The 20,642-nt window shown below is 41.1% G+C and overlaps 1 protein-coding gene across 1 annotated transcript in view; it reads left to right on the top strand.

Annotated features, from left to right (window-relative positions):
* CD109 (CD109 molecule) overlaps positions 1–20,642 on the top strand; it is a 135,971-nt gene that overhangs the window by 89,868 nt on the left and 25,461 nt on the right. The window contains exons 19-24 of the mRNA XM_044917212.1: positions 582–723; positions 1,843–1,960; positions 4,976–5,089; positions 5,636–5,854; positions 6,616–6,760; positions 9,865–10,041. Of these exons, the coding sequence (XP_044773147.1) occupies positions 582–723; positions 1,843–1,960; positions 4,976–5,089; positions 5,636–5,854; positions 6,616–6,760; positions 9,865–10,041 (915 nt within the window). The remainder of the gene's footprint in view (positions 1–581; positions 724–1,842; positions 1,961–4,975; positions 5,090–5,635; positions 5,855–6,615; positions 6,761–9,864; positions 10,042–20,642) is intronic.

The raw sequence follows: 20,642 nt of genomic DNA, 5'->3' as shown, positions 1-20,642 counted from the left end.
TTACGACCTCATTAGATGACCTGTTCCTTAAGAATTTGGGATCTGCTGTTTCATGCTTACTTTAAAAAAATTTAGATATGTAAATAATTTGGAAAATTAAAACTCTTCCAAAAATGGTTTAGGTTATATTGACTTTTTTGGAAATGTGTCAGTCTGTATGGCAACGTGACCTTTTTTTAATAAGCTAGTAAACTGGATGATTGTAGCATCTTGTGGCTGGTGTAGCCAATGGTAATGATCACTAGAGAACTAAAAAGGGAATAGCAAAATTGGAGGGAACTTTAAAAATGTGATTTACTTGTTTTTTAGCAACTGCACTGTAAGTAGTTTTTCAGGTATTGGTTGTACCAGCAGGGAACACTTTTTTTTTAGTTTTGGTGCTGCTGTAACTGGCCTCAGAGCCTTGGGTAAGTCACTTGACTTCAAGGGGTCTCAGGTGTCTTAGCTGTAAAATGAGACGGTTGAATAAGATGAACTGTAAAGTCCCATTCAGCTGAGAGGTGTTGCGGTTCTCCGAACTAAGAGTATAATCATCCTCTACAGTGACTTTTTTCCTAACAGTTGTCAATGTTGATTTTTAGATGACAGTGTAGAATTTGCTGAGAGATTTGCGGAGGAAACAGAAGGATACTTGGTACATTTTCATGACTTCTCTTCGGTTAGCAACCCACGTATCAGAAAGCATTTTCCAGAGACTTGGATTTGGCTAGACACCAACATGGGGTAAAGATTTATAATGTTCTTTGCTCATACCTATTTTGTTTAGTGTTCATTTTAAATAAGTATTGTGTTCTTTGAAGTGTTTCGGTACAAACCTATTGTGATGAACAACGAAGTAGACCAAGAGGTTTTTATTTTCGAATGGTATTTATTGTATTTAAATATGTAGTGTTTAATAAAGCCATGTGCAAACTGAGGCAGTGAGAGTATCATTAAGGAGAAGATAGACCTTCTTCTTTTTTTTTTTTTAAAGATTTTATTTATTTATTTGAGAGAGAATGAGATAGAGAGAGAGAGCATGAGAGGGGGGAGGGTCAATGGGAGAAGCAGACTCCCTGCCGAGCAAGGAGCCGGATGCGGGACTCGATCCTGGGACTCCAGGATGATGACCTGAGCCGAAGGCAGTCGCTTAACCAACTGAGCCACCCAGGTGCCCGATAGACCTTCTTCTAATGAAGGGTGTTTTTAACTTCCTTGAAGTTTCATGGTTCTTGTTTGAGAAAATTGCTGAGAGTACAATAAGCTTATTGCCTTGGGGTGGGAAGCACTTACTCTCTCTACCTTGTGGCTCCTTGTCAGACATCCCCATGAGCCACAGGAAGAAGGAGTGCAGGTGGTGGGAGGATTCGGCTTAGTTGACAAACCCTGAGCTCTCTGGCCTGATGACTGAGCAGATGAATCATGAAATCTTCACATATTTTATAGTCCGCCATTTGTGTAAACTTGAAATAAGACACAAGTCAAACCTCAAAAAAAAAAAAAGGCATAGACTGGGATACAGAGGGAAACTTTTATGCAAATTGACAGAAATAAATCGAGTTAAATTTGAAAGTAGATATTTGTTATCTATATACAACATTTATGATAATAATGGTCATTCTAAAGGTATAAACATTGTAGAAAGCTTTTAGTGGAATATGGGTTAGGATGCAGTGTTTTGGCCTTATTATGTGACCTATTCCTTGAGAATTTGGGGTCTGCCGTTTCATGCTTACTTAAAAAAATTTAGATATGTAAATAATTTGGAAAATGAAAACTTCTAAAAATAGTTTAGGTTATGTTGACTTTTTTGAAATATGTCAGTCCTTGGTGCTATAATTTTTATTTTTATCTTGACTTCAGTTCTAGGATTTACCAAGAATTTGAAGTTACTGTGCCTGATTCTATCACTTCTTGGGTAGCCACTGCTTTCGTGATCTCTGAAGACTTAGGTCTTGGACTAACAAGTACTCCAATGGAGGTAGTATATTAAAGACCTGCTTGCAAATGTTAAAGTGCCCAAAGCAAAGGAAGTGTGAACTCTTCAATGGATTTTTAAAAAATGATTGCTTATGATGTTGATCAGTGTTTAGAGATTCCTTGGCTTTTCCTTTTTGTTTTTCATAGGTTTTATACTTTAGAATGTGAGCTATATTAAACTCCTAAATGTGCTACGTCCATATTAAGATTTGGATAAAAACTTTATTATTGACTGAATCCAGCTATTTCCAAAGGCCAGAAGAGAGAGAGAGAATTTCTGAGTATTCCCTCTGGAAGGGATGGGCAGACCTTCTCAAAATGGACCCTAGCAGACATGCCTTTCCATTTCTGGTCAAATTGCATCACATGTTACTTCCTAAACCAGTCGCTGGCAAGAGGAATATAATGAGCATGTTTGGTCTTAGACCAGTAGCTCTCACCTCTGTCATACCTGAAGCCCCCTTTTCATAACAGATATTTTGTTTTCCCCTTCACCATCTGGAACGAAAGTCATAGAAAATACGGTATACCTATATACTCAATTAAAAAATCAATATGATGCCTTAAGTGAAATATTAAGGAGAAATAAAAGGAAAGTAATGTGTAGTAAAATAATATATACTACACTATATAAGTGGTCGGACATGGCTGCACTAGAAGGCATAAATCTTTAAATATTTACTCCATGCATAGAATCACCCTGTGTGTAACAGCTGCAAGTGAAGTTCGATATACATGTATTGTTTTAGCAACTCAGAAACCTTCAGCGGTACTGCCTGTGGTGATGTCAGTCTTTGAAACCATGAACGACTTTTGGTAAAGTTACAAACAAAACAAAGTGCGGTCTTCTGTTGATTTACAAAATAGTTGTATTTGTGAAAAATTTACTGTGTATTGAAAAATGCTTTGGGTTTATAATTAAGTTGGAATTAGGTTGTTAGTTCAGGTCATTATAAGCAGGTACTTTACGGGAATGTCTGAAGAGACATTCAAGAATCATGAGGGATGTGGGACAATTTTTCATTGTCTGGGACTGTCCTGAGCATCACAGACTTTCACCCACTACCGTTTAGTCATTGTGACAATCTAAGACACTGCCACAAATGTCCAAGTAAACCTCTAGGGGGAATTATTGCTGCCAGTGACGACCATTTGCCTAAACTAAGAAAGATTTATTTTCAGAGGCCGGGTAGCGGTTCAGCTTCCCTGTAGGATTTGGCCAACAGTCTCAGAATTGGGTCACCAATGAGAAAATACATGCGCATATATATGTTAGAAGGTAGTAAGCAGAACATCATCTAGACTTTCCATCTAGACTTAAGTCTCAAACAGGGCCTGTTGAATTTGGCCAGTGGCTTTTAAAGCAGATGGCTGGAGTCATAATAGTATAGTAGGTGAGGAGCTTGGCTTTGGCATCAGACATGCTGGGGTCCTTTTCTGGTTCCTTCATTTACTAGTGATGTGACCTTGTACTAGTTACAGAGATCTCTGAACTTCAGATTTCTTTTCTGTAAAATATGAACATAGAACCTGCCTCAGAGGAGTTGTATGGATTAAATGAAATAATTTGTGTAAAGTACCTATAAACTGTTGGGACTACATCAAAGTAAAAAGTTTCTGCACAGTGAAGGAAACAATCAACAAAACTAAAAGGCAACCCACTGAATGGGAGAAGAGATTTGCAAATAAAATATCCGATAAAGGTTTAGTATCCAAAATCTATAAAGAACTGATAAACTCTGTACCCCAAAACCAAATAATCCAATTAAAAAAATGGGCAGAAGCCATGAACAGACATTTCTCCCAGGAAGACATACAGATAGCCAACAGACACATGAAAAGATGCCCAACATCACAGATCATCAGGGAAATGCACATCAAAACCGCAATGAGATATCACCTCACACCTGTCAGAATGGCTAAAATAAAAAACACAAGAAACAACAAGTCTTGGCGAGGATGTGGAGAAAAAGGAACCCTCTTGCACTGTTGGTGGGAATGAAAATTGGTGTAGCCACTGTGGAAAACAGTATGGAGGTTCCTCAAAAGACTAAAAATAGAACTACCCTATGATCTAGGAATCACATTACTGGATATTTACCCCAAAATACAAAAACACTAAATCAAAGGGATACATGCACCCTCATGTAGCATTATCAACAATAGCCAAACTATGGAAGCAGCCCAAGTGTCCACCAATAGATGAATGGATAAAGGAGATGTGGTATATACATAATAATAATGTGGAATATTATTCAGCCATAAAAAGAATAATATCTTGCCATTGCAAAAACATGGATAGAGCTAGAGAGTATAATGCTAAAGCAAAATAAATTGGTCAGAGAAAAGACAAATACCATATGATCTCACTCATATGGAATGTAAGAGACAAAACACATGAACAAAGGAAAAAAAAAAGACAACCAAGAAACAGTCTCTCTCTTTTTTTTTTAAGATTTATTTATTTATTTATTTGACAGAGAGAGAGATAGCGAGAGCAGGAACACAAGCAGGGGGAGTGGGAGAGGGAGAAGCAGGCTTCCCACAGACCAGGGAACCCGGTGTGGGGCTCGATCCCAGGACCCTGGGATTATGACCTGGGCCGAAGGCAGATGCCTAACGACTGAGCCACCCAGGTGCCCCAGAAACAGTCTCTTAACTATAGAACAAACAGATGGTTACCAAAGGGGAGATGGGTGGGGGGATGGGGGAAATAGGGGATGGGGATTAAAGAGTACACGTATCATGATGAAAATAAAATAAAATAAAATGATAAAAAAACAAGTCCCTGGATCCTAGTAGGCACTTAATGAAATGTAGTTAAATAACATAAAGCACATCAATTTATCATCATTGACTTGGGCTAAGTTGGCTGTTTGTTTTCCTTTGATAGGCAAGTGGACATTTCTATGTGGAATTAGAAGCTTCACAGGTTTTGTGAGATGTGCTTTTAATTAACATGAAATGTGAAGCATTTTGACTTGAATAAAATATGTATTCATTGTGTTCTTTCCAGCTACAAGCCTTCCAACCATTTTTCATTTTTTTGAATCTTCCCTACTCTGTTATCAGAGGTGAAGAATTTGCTTTGGAAGTAACCATATTCAATTATTTGAAAGATGCCACTGAGGTAATATATTAAAGGTTTTGTTAATCATTCACACTTCAGGAAAGAATGGAGAAAATGCACAGGGATTGGGTTGTTAATGTTTGGGTATCTGGGAATCTAAACATTTTATACATTTCTGAGAGACTGAAAATAAACATAGATTTCTTCTACTTATTAATGTCTAAGGATAGTATTAGCGTCTATATATTCTCTTCATTTCCAGCACAGGTTTTCTGCTTTAGGCGCATGACTTCCTTGCTGTCTCTGAGGCAGGTCTTTCTCTTTCCTGCCTGCCTGTACTTTTTCCTAGTCCTCCTTGCATCTAGAAGGTGTTGCTTCTTCTCATTGGCATTCTGTGCTTCTTGCGGTTGGCAGGGAGTGGAGGAGGAGAGCATAGAGAAATAAAGTTTTCCCTGATAACGCTCTCATCCTGTCCTTGGCTGCATCTCTCTCTCCTCTTTCTCTAGTCTTGCACCTCACAGATTTAACAGTACTTAACATGGTAATAAAGCAACACTTCCCTGAGGAGCATTTATTATATAAAACTTTTGATAATTTTCCTTCCAGGTTAAAGTAATCATTGAGAAAAGTGACAAATTTGATATTCTAATGGCTTCAAATGAAATAAATGCCACAGGACACCAGCAGACCATTCTGGTCCCCAGTGAGGATGGGGCAACTGTTCTTTTCCCGGTCAAGCCCACGCATCTGGGGGAAATTCCTATCCCAGTCACAGCCATTTCACCTGCTGCTTCTGATGCTGTCACCCAGAGGATTTTAGTAAAGGTAAATATTTGAAGTCTTGAATAAGTGAAACAGAAATACATAATTGAAATGAAACAGAAGATGGTTTTTCTCTTGGTTAAATTTGTTGGCAAGATCTAGTAGGTCATCTCCTCCATCCTCCTGGTATTGTCTAATTGTTTTCTCATCTGTATGTAGAGATATATGTTTTGGAAGTAATTGCCAATTTCCTCTTTAAGTTTATGGTATGCCTATATAGCAAATCTCTTTTGCCGTCAATTACATTTAGCAACTGTTACATTGGGGTCCTGTTAAATCATGCCAAGTTGTTATGTAGATTTTGAATTTTGGAATTCCTCAATACGGTTAGAAGAGATTTTGTAGATTTTTTTTTTTTAGAGAAGGTATTATGCAGAAAAAGACAGCTCAGTCCAGTGGATAAACACTTTTCTGGGGGGAGACAGCCCTAGGTTCAAATCCCAGCTCTGTCAAGTGTGACTTTGGACAAGGTATTTAATCTCTCTTTGGATAATAATATGATTTACCTCAGAGGGTTTTTTTCATCACCTTTGCATCTTCTCCTCTGTCATTTCAATTGCCATTTCATGAAATGTTTTGTTTACTTTAACTAGAAAGTAAACATTTATTAACAGATTTGAAGCAGGAATCAAAAACAGGTATTTATCTAATTGTACACATACTGCGGACACAATAGGCAAGATGTTTATCTTATTCTTTGCATAAAGTTCTCTGTAAACAGATGAGTAGAGATGATGTTAATCGTGTTCCTTTTTTTCCAACAGGCTGAAGGAATAGAAAAATCGTATTCACAATCCATCTTGCTAGACTTGACTGACAACAAGTTACAAACTCCCCTGAAAACTTTGAGTTTCTCATTTCCTCCCAACACAGTGAGTGGTAGTGAACGAGTTCAGATCACTGCAATTGGTAAGAATACAGTATATCACCATCACTACTGGTTTATTAGTATATGACTATACATGTATTTTTAATCTATTTATGGATGTATTTTCTTATTTAGTCCTAATGAGAAGAGGTTGCAAAAATTTTTAGTTGGTACCAACTGATGATCACAATAGAAAGACTAGCACGTATGTGTCCTAGACCAGTTCTTAATCGCAGTGTGCATTGAATCATGTGGGGTTCTTGTTTAAAGGAAGATGCTGGTGTAGTAGGCCTGGGGTGGGGCCTTGGGTTGTGTATTTCTAACAAGCTCCCAGTTGATGCTGATGCTTCCGGTGGATAGACCACTCTTTGGGTAGCAGGACCCACTATAATGTGGCTGGAGGGAGGGGTTATTTCTAAGAGCAGAGCTTCTGTCCTCTGTGGCTCTCGACCTCGGGTACATAATCAGAATCTTCTGTGGAGCTTTGTAAAAACACAGGCTCCACTTTCAACCTACATAATCAGAGTTTCTTTTCTTTTTTTTTTTTTTTAGATTATTTATTTATTTGACACAGAGAGAGACACAGCAAGAGAGGGAACACAAGCAGGGGGAGTCGGAGAGGGAGAAGCAGGCCTCCTGCTGAGCAAAGAGCCCAACTTGGGGCTGGATCCCAGGACTCTGGGATCACGACCTGGGCTGAAGGCAGACGCCTAACGACTGAGCCACCCACACGCCCCCACAATCAGAATTTCTTTTTCTTTTTTTTTTTTAAAGATTATTTATTTATTTATTTGACAGAGAGAGACACAGGGAGAGAGGGAACACAAGCAGGGGGAGTGGGAGAGGGAGAAGCAGGCCTCCCGCTGAGCAGGGAGCCCGATGTGGGACTCGATCCCAGGACCCTGGGATCATGACCTGAGCCGAAGGCAGACACTTAACGACTGAGCCACCCAGGCGCCCCGCAATCAGAATTTCTTAAGCTATGGCTAGGGTGTGTATATTTTGAAAAGGTTTCACAAGTGCTTTTGATGACCAAAGGTTGAGTACTGTTGCCTAGAGCAGTTCTCTATGAGGGAGGCAGATAACCTTTACAGCAGGAAGAAACCCAGTGAGTTCACCCTCTCCTAGTCACCTTCTGGCAACCCAAAATTATTTTTTCGTCAGTTGTTAAACATAGCTTCCACACAAATGATTTGTTTATATAGCTGCACTTCACAAATAACTGAAGGAAATATTTAGATTAATGAAGATTAATGAATCTAAATAGTTTGTTAGGTTTTCAAGATGTCAGGACCTAAGGCACTTTTTTAGAGATTCTTTTAAATCTCCTCATTACACTCATAGGTGTAATGCTCTCCATTATAACTCAACCAACCAGTCCCTCTATAGAGGACTTTTTGGGAGCCTTAGTTATAATTCTTAACAAGAATTAAATAAGCTCTCTACTCAGGGGAATGAATTCTCCCATAGTGTTGGGATGCTGGAAAGTGCAGCATACACATGGGGGTGATGCAGTACACACACACACACACACACACGGAAGAAGCCTTGAATTTCAAATGTATTCTACCACTCCTTACATTGGAATGAATCTATCTTTGGTTATTGAAATACTCTTGAGGGTTGATTTTTTTTTAAAGATTTTATTTATTTGTGTGTGTGAGAGAGAGAGCACAAGCAGGGGGAGCAGCAGAGGGAGAAGTAGATGCCTGGCTGAGCAGGGAGCCTGATGTGGGACTTGATCCCAGGACCCCGGGATCATGACCTGAGCCGGAGGCAGACGCTTAACTGACTGAGCCACCCAGGCGCCCCTCACAGTGGGGTCAGAATTAGAACTCAGCCTCTGTATTTCTGAAGTTTTACTTATTTCCCTGAGTCATAGTGTTAGAATGTGGGTAGAGGTGTCTTCTTTTTATTTATTTATTTATTTTTTAAAGATTTTATTAATTTATTTTGCAGAGACACAGCAAGAGAGGGAACACAAGCAGGGGGAGTGGGAGAGGGAGAAGCAGGCTTCCTGCTGAGCAAAGAGCCCAACTTGGGGCCGGATCCCAGGACTCTGGGATCACGACCTGGGCTGAAGGCAGACGCCTAACGACTGAGCCACCCACGCGCCCCCACAATCAGAATTTCTTTTTCTTTTTTTTTTTTAAAGATTATTTATTTATTTGACAGAGAGAGACACAGGGAGAGAGGGAACACAAGCAGGGGGAGTGGGAGAGGGAGAAGCAGGCTTCCCGCGGAGCAGGGAGCCCGATGTGGGGCTCAATCCCAGGACCCTGGGATCATGACCCAAGCCAAAGGCAGATGCTTAATGCCTGAGCCACCCAGGTGCCCCAGAGGTGTCTTTTATTATTTTTTATTTTTAAAAAGATTTTATTTATTTATTTGACAGAGAGAGACACAGTGAGAGAGGGAACACAAGCAGGGGGAGTAGGAGAGGGAGAAGCAGGCTTCCCGCTGAGCAGGGAGCCCGATGTGGGGCTTGATCCCAGGACCCTGGGACCATGACCTGAGCCGAAGGCAGACACTTAACTACTGAGCCACCCAGGCGCCCTGAGGTGTCTTTTAGGAATTTTGTTTAATTGTATATTACTAACTTTGAAGAATATTCCTAATCCTTTTTGATCCCGAGATTCACTGAAATACTTTTATGTGTTAATTCTACTGTGTTTTTGCTAAAGAGAACACATTAAAAAATACTACAATCCTTGCCCTTAAAAAAAAAAATCATTTCTCAAGTGTTTATAGTGTATTAGTAAGAAATCAGGGTGAAGTTCTAGGAATGTGAAGAATACTACTAATAAAACATTTCTTTCCTATATAAAAATGATGGTTTCCTAATGGTCGATTCCTGCCATTTTTGTTGAAGAATGGTTTTTTAAGCTTATTTTTTTTGCCTAGCGTATGCCGCATCTTTACCTGAGCTAGAAGTCTGATTTGTCCCATCATCTATGAGTTCGGTGCCACTGTGCTGTCAGCTATTTATTTGACCAGTCTTCCTAAAAGCTTGATGTAAAGTCTGTCGTCTGTTCCAAGCAGTGGAGTAATCATCGCTTCAATGTCAGCCACCTTCTGTACTCCGCGGAAGTCTCCTGGCCACCAGGACTATTTGCTGATTGTATCGAATATCTTGTGTTTTCAGGAGATATCCTCGGTTCTTCCATCAATGGCTTAGCCTCATTGATTCGGATGCCTTATGGCTGTGGTGAACAGAACATGATAAATTTTGCTCCCAATATTTATGTTTTGGATTACCTGACTAAAAAGAGACAACTGACAGAAAACTTAAAAGAAAAAGCCCTTTCATTTATGAGGCAAGGTAAGCATTTTAGAAATATACTTTCATTTATAAATTTCTTTTCTTCTTCTTTTTTTTTTTTTTTTAGGGAGAGTCCACTCTAGACTGTATTTCAGTATAGACCGATTTGTCTTTGCTGTGCGATTGTAGGACTAGATGGTGTTGAAATGCGTTACAAGTACAAGCCGCCGGAAGCTGTCACCCTTCTTCCTGCAGCTAATTGTCACTAATTGCTGCCAACATGTTAAGGAGTTAGCATCTAGAGGGGTTTGTATTTTAATAAGGGACGTGACATTTAAAGCTCCCGAAAAATCTAGAGGACTGAGTGTTCATTTATTCATCACACATTTATGGAGTATCTGTTGGTGCTGGCGTCAGCTCCGCATCTGAGGAAACAGAGGAGGTCAGGGCGTTCCTTCTCAAGGAATTCCCTGTTCAGGGAAGACAGTCTGTACAGACACACTTGGGGCGTCATGGGGTGGGTACCTTCTCAGTGCATTTAAAGTGTCAGGTAGGTGGGAGGGCATCAGAAGATGCCACACTGGTGGTTACTGTCCCCTGACTCCTAGAGAGGCTGATACTGTTCACAGACACCAGATGCTTTGTGTCTGCACCTTGCAAATAACAACAGCTGTCATTAGCTGTGCCAGGCAGTGTTCTAAGCACTTTATACCTAATGTCTCATTTAATGCTCGCAGTGTTAGTATTGCCCTCCTGTTTTTACAGATGAGGAAACCGAGACACAGAAAAGTTAATTAACTTGCCTGGGGTCACATAGCAAGTGAGTGGCAGAGCTGAGATTTGAACTCACTGCCTGACCCCAGAGCTCATGTGCTTAATGTCCATACTTAGACAAAAACAACAACATTTTTAATAATAATAACGTGTAAGTTTGATTTCCTCAAATACTCCAGAAGCCAGCCACCCAAAGTTACAGGCTCGGTTTTGCGCTTCCATGTTAGGGGACTTCTAGCAACATCTCTTTGTGGCTGAGTTCATCTGTCTACACAGTTTGGGAGACCTGCTGCCCCTCAAACTCATGAGGATTAGAATGGTTTATGCAAAATGCTAAAAAAAAAAACTACCCCTTGTTCAGCATAATCTAAAAATCAAGTCAACACTTCCCAACTCCTAAGTGTTTTATTTATTTATTTTTTTGGAAGGAATGGGTTAAATGCAAATCGAGGCAAGCTGTTAGTGGTTTTTGCTAACTTCTCCACAGTTAAGAATTAGAAAGCTTAAAGACACTATTTTGATGTGAGCTTTTCTTCCAGGTTCCCTCATTATGTAAGGACTTGTTTATCCTAAACTAAATTTTATGTTACAATGGTAATAACTAACCCTGTTTAAAGGCTTTGGAAATGTTTTCATTTAGTTCTTTTCTTCCTTTCTTAAGATTACCTATTTATTTATTTATTTGAGAGAGAGAGAGTGCACAGGAGCGAGTGTGCATGAGTGTGTGCACGATGGGTGGAGGGGCAGAGAGAGAGGGAGGTAGAATCTTAAGCAGACTCTGTGCTGAGCACGGAGCCCAACGCAGGGCTGGATTTCACGACCCTGAGTCATGACCTGAGCTGAAACCAAGAGTCAGATGCTTAACTGACTGTGCCACCCAGGCGCCCTATGTTTTCACTTAATTCTTACAAAAATCCTAGGAGATGAGTGTACTGATATTATTTCCATTTTACAGATGAGGAAACTGAGGCACAGGGAGGTTATATAACTTACCCATGATTACTCCCAGGTGATCTGGTTCTGGAATTCATGTTCTTCCTCAGATCGATATGGGATAAGTTTACTTTGCAACGTTTTTAGGTTGTTAAAAGCCATAAGCTTAGGATGGAAAAGGTCCAGTAATTGGCCAAGATGATTGAACATGGCCAGTGTGCAAGAGGTCTCAGTGGGGCTTCTGATAAAATAGTAAGGGGGAGCATGGGCTCTTATAGGGAAGGAGACAGCGAAGGTTAGAATCTGGTGTCAGGTTAGACCACAGTGAGCTGTAAGATGTGGGATCCAAGAGGATGAGCTGGTGGGGGTCCAAAGCTCTCCCTAGGGTAGGCTGGCAGAGATAAGAGCTGGAAGGGAGGAAGGGGGTTGTGAGTCAGGAACCATGTGCTGCAGGAGAGGACAAACTGAGGGAGACCAGGGATTAGAGTCAGAGCTGAGTGTGAACTGAGTGTTGCTGTGGGGAGGGAGAGAGTGGTATATTTTCCCTCAGATTAGAGCCAGGCCCTGCATGACTGGGATGTGGTTAGGTCTTCAGGAAATTCTCAGAGATCTACCAATTGGTACTTTCCATACAGAGCTATTTAAGATTATCCTCCTTCATACATATATTTGTGGATCAGTCATATTTAAACATATAAATACGAAAGCTGCTTTTTTCAAGTTCTTTTGTAATTAGGTTTAAGAAGTGGTATCGAGTGCTCTTGGTGGTACAGTGTATGCCATGCTAAAAAGAAAAATGAGATTTTACACATTGCCATAATGGTTATACTTAAGGAGATGAAAAATATTTGGAATTGTCTTAATTTAACTGCTTTTTTTTTTTTTAAAGATTTTATTTATTTATTTGAGAGAGAATGAGAGAGAGCACATGAGATGGGGGAGGGTCAGAGGGAGAAGCAGACTCCCTGCCGAGCAGGGAGCCCGATGTGGGACTCGATCCCGGGACTCCAGGATCATGACCTGAGGCGAAGGCAGTCGCTTAACCAACTGAGCCACCCAGGCGCCCTTAACTGCACCTTTTAAAAACAAGGTTCTGACTTGTATTCAAAATTCAGTGTGACTGGCTTCAAGTAGAAAGTAGGTAGGAACTATACTGTTGCTTTATAATTTGATACACATTCTTTGGGCTAATTTAATGAAATAAGGTAAAATATTTTAGAAAGTGCCCCATAATTCCATATTTTATATGCTTCATGAATTGTAATGTGGCTAGTCAAATATCAGTGCTATAAAAAAAAAGACAGAATGAATTTTCTAGTTTGAACCATTTAAGGACTGATAAAATGATAAAATCATCCCTTAAAGATAAGTAGAGTTGTGTTCTAGATACTTTGCTCTGGGTTAGCAGAGGTTCCTAAAAAATGAACGCCCCAAATCCTTGGTATCTTTTTTTTTTTTTTCCCCTGCAAAAGGAGTGCTGGTCCCTCAGGCCAGCCCTTAGCCAGGCTGAGCACCAATCTGCAGTATTTCAAAGCCGGTCTCGGCAAGGGGGTGGAGAGGTGAGGGGTGAGGGGGGCTGCATCTCCTTGATGCTTGGGAGCCTTCCTCACACGTGCTGGTTGTTAGAAGGTGCAGAGGGCCAGAGGGCAGAAAAAACATGGTTCTCTAAAGGCCACATAGTCTTGCAAGCTGCCATAGGCATGAAGAGCACTACTTCTGTGAGGTAGGCCACCCCACCTTGGGGGACAGAACCCCCTGGTTACAGCACCAGCTATGGAGGGGGTCACACCTGGGCTCTGAGTCCTACCTCCTGCTCTGGGCCTGTTTTCCCACCTGTAAGATAGAGGTAATAAAGTACCCACTTCGTGGGGGCTGTTTTGAAGATGAAATAAGATATTTTAGCACTTTAACACAGTAGATGCCCAATAACTGTTAGCTGTAGTGTATGCAGTTAGTTGCATCTGGCCGGGGACTTAGGGTTCACAGTTAGCAAGGAAACCCTGTCCATCTGCCTCAGAAACAAATGTGAGGTTCTTCCCTCTTTCCATTCCACTCGAACACCGTCATTGCTCAGCTGCACAACTCCAGTGGCTTCCTTTTAGAAAGCTCTCTGCTTCTCGGTCCACTCCCCTTCAATACAGGCTCCACATATAATAAAAGGGACATTTGTTTTTTAAGATTTTATTTATTTGTCAGAGAGAGAGCTCGAGCACAAGCAAGGGGAGCGGCAGGCAGAGGGAGAGGGAGAAGCAGGCTCCCCGCTGAGCAGGGAGCCCGATGTGGGACTTGATCCCGGGACGCTGAGATCATGACCTGAGTGGAAGGCAGACGCTTAACTGACTGAGCCACCCAGGCATTCCAATAAAAGGGATCTTTTGAAAATGTTAAAATCAGGTCACTTACTTGCTTAAAATTCTCTAATGGGTTCTGCAGTGGGTGACCTGGCCTTGGCCTCCATCTCTCACCTCACTGAGGCTGCCCTGTCTTGGCTCCCCCTTGGCTCCATCTAGAGCACTCCCGGCTCCGTGGTGCTTCAGGGCTTAAACCTGCTCTTCCTTCTCCTGGGATCCTCCCATGGCTGGCTCCTTCTCATCCTTTAAGTGGTGTTTCCCTCAGAGTGGCCTTCCCTTCCCATTTAGGAGCTCTCATTTCATTTTCTTTTTTTTTTTAAGATTTTATTTATTTATTTGACAGAGACACAGCGAGAGAGGGTACACAAGCAGGGGGAGTGGGAGAGGGAGAAGCAGGCTTCCTGCCAGGCAGGGAGCCCGACGCGGGGCTCGATCCCAGGACTCTGGCATCATGACCTGAGCCGAAGGCAGACGCTTAGTGACCGAGCCACCCAGGCGCCCCAAGGAGCTCTCATTTGATTTTCTTTTTCTTTCATTTTTTAAAAAAAATATTTTATTTATTGGGCGCCTGGGTGGCTCAGATGGTTAAGCGTCTGCCTTCGGCTCAGGTCATGATCCCGGAGTCCTGGGATCGAGTCCCGCATTGGGCTCTCTGCTCTGCGGGTGGTCTGCTTCTCCCTCTGCCTCTCTCTCTCTCTCTCATGAATAAATAAATAAAATCTTTAAAAAAATATTTTATTTATTTATTTGACACAGAGAGAGAGAGCGAGCACAAGCAGGGGAAGTGGCAGGCAGAGGGAGAAGCAGGCTTCCCGCCGAGCAGGGAGCCCGATGCGGGGCTCGATCCCAGGACCCTGAGATCATGACCTGAGCCGAAGGCAGACACTTAACTGACTGAGCCACCCAGGCGCCCCTCATTTCATCTTCTTTACCACGCTTAACATTATTTAAAATTACCTCGTTTGCCTATTATTGTGTGTGTCTCCTGCACTAGAAGGTAAGCTCCGTGGCAGTCGGGGCTGTGTTTAATCTTTTCACCATCGCATCGCAATATAAGCACCTCCATGAACACAGACTGGATGAATGAATTACTGTCAATATTCATTTCTTTGGGCCTCCGCGTCATCATCCTAATGCGGGGGTTGGGCCCAGAACATCTCTCAAGCACTTCCTGGATTGTTTATAAACACTAAAGGTTCTACCTGGCCTTGGCATTTTTTTAGGAGCTGGGGAATGGGGCCAGTGGTTTCCGCTGACCTTCTGAGCGGAGCGGGCAAAGTGGCTGATGGAAGTCGACACAGTGGCACCCCCCCAAATACATCATTTCACCGGTTCAACTCAATTGTATTTCAAAGTCGTGGACAAAAGCTTCTTGGTGGGCGCCTGGGTGGCTCAGTTGGTTAAGCGACTGCCTTCGGCTCAGGTCATGATCCCAGAGTCCTGGGATCGAGCCCCGCATCGGGCTCCCCCTTCTCTGTGGGGAGCCTGCTTCTCTCTCTGCCTCTGCCTGCCACTCCCCCTGCTTGTGCTCATTCTCTCTCTCTCTGTCAAATAAATAAATAAAATCTTTAAAAAAAAAAAAAGCTTCTTGGTATAATGCTTTTCATTATGAATCAGTGTCTCCTTTCTTTTTTTTGTTTTTTAAAGATTTTATTTATTTATTTGAGAGAGAGAATGAGAGAGAGCACATGAGAGGGGGAGGGTCAGAGGGAGAAGCAGACTCCCCGCTGAGCAGGGAGCCCAATGCGGGACTCGATCCAGGGACTCCAGGATCATGACCTGAGCCAAAGGCAGTCGCTTAACCAACTGAGCCACCCAGGCGCCCCAGTGTCTCCTTTCAGAGACTCTGTTTTTTCTTTTGCCATCACATTTGCCAAACTCTAAATATACTGTAGTTGTTTTTATTTTTTAAGAAATTAAAGTGGCTTTGGCATGAGTCATGATTATATTATTTAAATGTCGTTTATGAACAGCGCATTGTTTTACTTAAATCATGCTTGGCCCAGGAGCCTTGTAACCTAACCCATTGTTTTTTTGGTCAAAACAACAGCTACATCATTGAATGAAGTCTCTTGCTGTCAGAAAGAAAAATGGAACTATAAAACGAAAACTGTTTTTGATAAGGACTGGAAATCCTGTCAATTAGAGATTTAAACCATTTGTTTTCCTCGAATATTTAAAAATAGAACCTGTGGCTCCATTTTTCAAGTGAGACTCAGACCAACCCTAGTTGAAAACACATTATATTTTTTTTCTGTTGAAATAAAAACAGGAAAAATAAGTTTCAGAATTCTTTTTTTTTTTTTTTCAAGATTTCATTTATTTATTTGAGAGAGTGGGCGAGAGAGTACACGAGTGGGGGGTGGGGAGGGGAAGAGGGAGAGGGAGAAGCAGACTCCCCTGCTGAGCAGGGAGCCCAACCTGGGGCTCGATCCCAGGACCCTGGGATCATGACCTGAGCTGAAGGCAGATGCTTAACTGACTGAGCCACCCAGGCACCCCCAGGTTTCAGAATTCTGATGCTTCTCTGGTCATCACAAGAATGGCTAGAGGCAGTAGTGAAATTACTGAAAAACTACAAAACCTGGGGAAGTAAGTTCTTGCTTTCCATATTCCATATCATACAGAGTAAGGACGTTGATGATGATTACTTTTCTTTTATTTTTTAATTTTTTTTATTTTTTAAAGATTTTATTTATTTATTTGACAGAGAAAGACACAGCGAGAGAGGGAACACAAGCAGGGGGAGTGGGAGAGGGAGAAGCAGACTCCCTGCCAAGCAGGAAGCCTGATGCGGGACTCGATCCCGGGACTCCAGGATCATGACCTGAGCCGAAGGCAGTCGCTTAACCAACTGAGCCACCCAGGCGCCCGATTACTTTTCTTTTAGTACAGAAACTATTTTTATCAGCTTTTTACCAGAGGAAGTGAGTGATAGAGTCACAAGGAGCTGATTTTACTTCTTTTCCTTATATGTAATTTTGACACTTGAGGTAAACCAAGTCAAATTATGTTCAGGATTTTTTTCCATGTCTTTCTATGAACAGTATTTTCATCTTTAGTTTGATAAATTGTAAATATTTTACATTCATGGCTATTCCAAAGAAAATTCATGACCCAGGAAGTGTGTAGCTTGTCTGGCCCTTTATAAGCAACAGTTCATGGGTCATTATCCTATCAGCCTCTTGACTTCTTCTGTATTTTAATTTTCAGAAGTGTCTGTTAATTCCTATTGTACTGTTGCTTTCTAACTCCAGAGCTATTCATGAAACTATGACCTTCAGGCAATACTCTTATTTCCTCATAAACTTTTGGAGAAAATCATATTTTTACCTTTTTCACCTATTATGAAAAGTCTCCAACTGAAGTGACTACACTTGAATGTTGAATTGTTGTATTAATAGTAAACATCACAGCTGAGTCAACAGTGTCCTTTACTGCTTGTGGAATAGTTGATTTGCAGGAGAAGCACTGATGGTTCTCCAGCGATTTGTGGCTGATTTACGTGAGGAAGGCAACCTCACAAGATGTTCCTACTGGGAGAGTCATATAAGTTCCTCTCTCTAGGTTCTGATTCTCTCCTTTGTTTTGCCATGGGAGCAGAGCTGGAGGTGTGGAATCTCAGTTTCATCTAAGCCAGCTCAAGAAATGTACTCCAGGGACACCTGGGTGGCTCAGTCGGTTAAGCGTCTGCCTTCGGCTCAGGTCATGATCTCAGGGTCTTGGGATCGAGTCCTGCATCGGGCTCCCTGCTCACCAGGGAGTCTGTTTCTCCCTCTCCCTCTGTCTCTTCCCCCTGCTCGTGCTCTCTCTCTCAAATAAATAAATAAAATCTTAAAAAAAAAAAAAAAAGAAATGTACTCCACAACGGAGTTTGTCTGTGAGTCCTCGCCCTCCTCTGGGCTGGCAGCCCCTGGTAGAGGAATGGTGCTAGTTGTTGATATTAATGGGGACTGTTGGAGGTCAGCCACCTGAGGGGTAATTTCCATAAGCACTGATCTCATCTGCATGATCTCATCTCTCTGGTTTTACAATAATATACTTGGAACTGCAGTTGTTGATGTGATTTGGGGGCTTGGAGCACATGGTCCTCTCTTTAGAAGCTGGTTCTTCTTTTCCCAGAGACATGTCCTGTAGTGATGGTGGGTCCTGAAAGCTTGCTTTCTTTCTTTCTTTTCTTTTTTTTTTTTAAAGACTTTATTTATGTGACAGAGAGAGACACAGTGAGAGAGGGAACACAAGCAGGGGGAGTGGGAGAAGGAGAAGGAGGCTTCCTGCCTAGCAGGGAGCCCGATGTGGGGCTCGATCCCAGGACCCTGGGATCATGACCTGAGCCTAAGGCAGATGCTTAACGACTGAGCCACCCAGGTGCCTCCCTGAAAGCTTTCTTTTCTTCTCTCTCCCCTCCCCTCCCCTCCCCTCTCTTCCTGTCCCCTCCACTCTTCTCTCTCCTGCCTTCCCTTCTCCTCCCCTCCCCTGTCAGATTGAGTTCACAGTTAAACTCTGCTATCTGGTGGATTTAGTCCTGAATTGGAAATTGAAGAAGAATGTCTTGGACTCTTTTGCTAATTTCCTTTGTAAACACTCGAAAGTTTTTCTGCTTCTATGTGAACCCTGACTGCCTCTGAAAAAGGAAGAGATTGTATGTGTTTTTTTCCCAAGATTTATGAAACCTGAAACATGTTGAAGTGAACTAGTGTTAATAATGCCTATCATTTTTTTCTCTTCTTGTTTGTTTTTTCTTTTTTGAATATGTAGAACATTAATATGCTTCCAAAAGCCCAACTTACTCTAAAAGGTATATGTGAAGGGGTATGTCTCCCTCTTGTAACCCTTCTCCCAACCCCTTGTGGATAACTTCATTAGTTTCTAGTTTCTCTCTCTCTCTCTGCAGAAATTAACATACGCATATGTATTTTCTTATTTCCTCTTTTTCTTACACAAAAGGTAGAATACTATACATACTATTTTAGACTCTGCCTTTTTCACTTAACAGTGCATCCAGGAAATCACTCTGAGTTCAGAAAGATATTCCTCATTTTTTTTCACAGTTGCATGGTCTCCAATGTGTGTACGTACTACAGTTTATGTCAACCAATTTCCAATTTGGGGGCATTTAGGTAGTTCCGGTATTTTTGCAATTACAAATAATGTTGCAGTGAATAATCTTATTATCTTCTGCATACATGTTTTTTGTATTGTTGGAGGTATATCTTCAGGGTAGAATCTTAGAAGTGGGATTATTGGATCAAAAAGTGTAGACACTCCCTTCACAGCAGTTGTATTGTTCTAGCATTGAACGAGGTATTGGTGTCCTTACAGCCTTCCCAACAGAATGGGTGGTCAGACTTTTGAATCTTGGCTAACAGGATGGGTGAGAAATGGTATCTCAATGTAGTTTTAATTTTCATTTCACTTATTGAAGTGAACATTTTTCCATATATTGAAGTCCATTTCTCTTTGTTTTGTGAAATTTTTCTTGTCTTTTGTCCGTTTTTTTTTCTTGTAGGATTTTACTCTTTTTCTCTAAACTTATATATAATAATGACTAATAATATATAAATGTATGTATGATTTGTATGTTAATATTAGGGACATTAGCCATTTATCTGTGTGTGGCGCATATTTCTTCTAATTCATCATCCTTTAACTTTGCTAATATGTGTTTTGCCATGGAAAAGTTTAAAAGAATTTTTTGTGGCTCTATTTATTACATATTTTCTTAAAAACTGGGTGTTTGAAAGCCTTTTCCCATGCCTGTGGTATGGGGTGATGCCTCTTGTTTATTGAGGGCTTGCCAGGTAAAGGTGCTGCAAGTGACCTTGCACTTGGTGTGTTCTGAGTTCCAGTGTCCTCATCTCTGAAGGTGCTGTCTCTAAATAGCATCTACATCCTAGAGTTGTGAGAATTACCTGAGTTCATACCTGAAAGGGCTTTGAACAGTTCCTGACACATAGTCAGTGTTGGATCAAGATCGGATATTTAATTATTGTGCCATAGTATTTCAGTTTTAAATATCAATATTATAACACCATTCTTTAAATTAAAGCAAAATTCTGGCATCACCTAAATGTTGTTTGTATTTCTTTTACTATAGGTCTTAAAGCTCACCATGAAACAGTGTCTTGTTTTTTACATGCTTTGTCTTATTGTAGCTTAAATCAGATACTCAGATCTGGGACTTCTGGGGAAGGGCTCAAGGAGGAAAGTTTGGGACATGGCAAGAGCAGATTAACTGTAATTTTAAACCATCAATGCTCATGTTTTGTTAGTTAAATATGAATAATTACTTATAGTTATTGATGCTTCTAAAATGTGGTATTCATAAAGTAAACTTTTTTTGTTACTAGAGTTTCCTAGGGATTGAATTCAACATTTTATAAATGCTTATGGTTTCCAGGCTCCATGTAACCGTGCTACAAATTTCATACTGTGTGATGTCCCCTGTCTGTAGTAGAATCCTTTAATTTTCAGGAAGAGTGCTTGGTTCCCAGAGAATCATTGATAATGCCTTCAGTTGGAAACATTTTTGGCTCCTGCTTATGCTTGCTATCTAATGATAAATTGTTGCTATTTTTTTTAAGTGAGAGACTATCAATTTTT

This window comes from Neomonachus schauinslandi, chromosome 8 (genome assembly GCF_002201575.2).
Source record: "Neomonachus schauinslandi chromosome 8, ASM220157v2, whole genome shotgun sequence".
In the NCBI taxonomy this organism is placed as follows: domain Eukaryota; kingdom Metazoa; phylum Chordata; class Mammalia; order Carnivora; family Phocidae; genus Neomonachus; species Neomonachus schauinslandi.
This window is presented reverse-complemented; position numbering and strand designations above follow the sequence as displayed.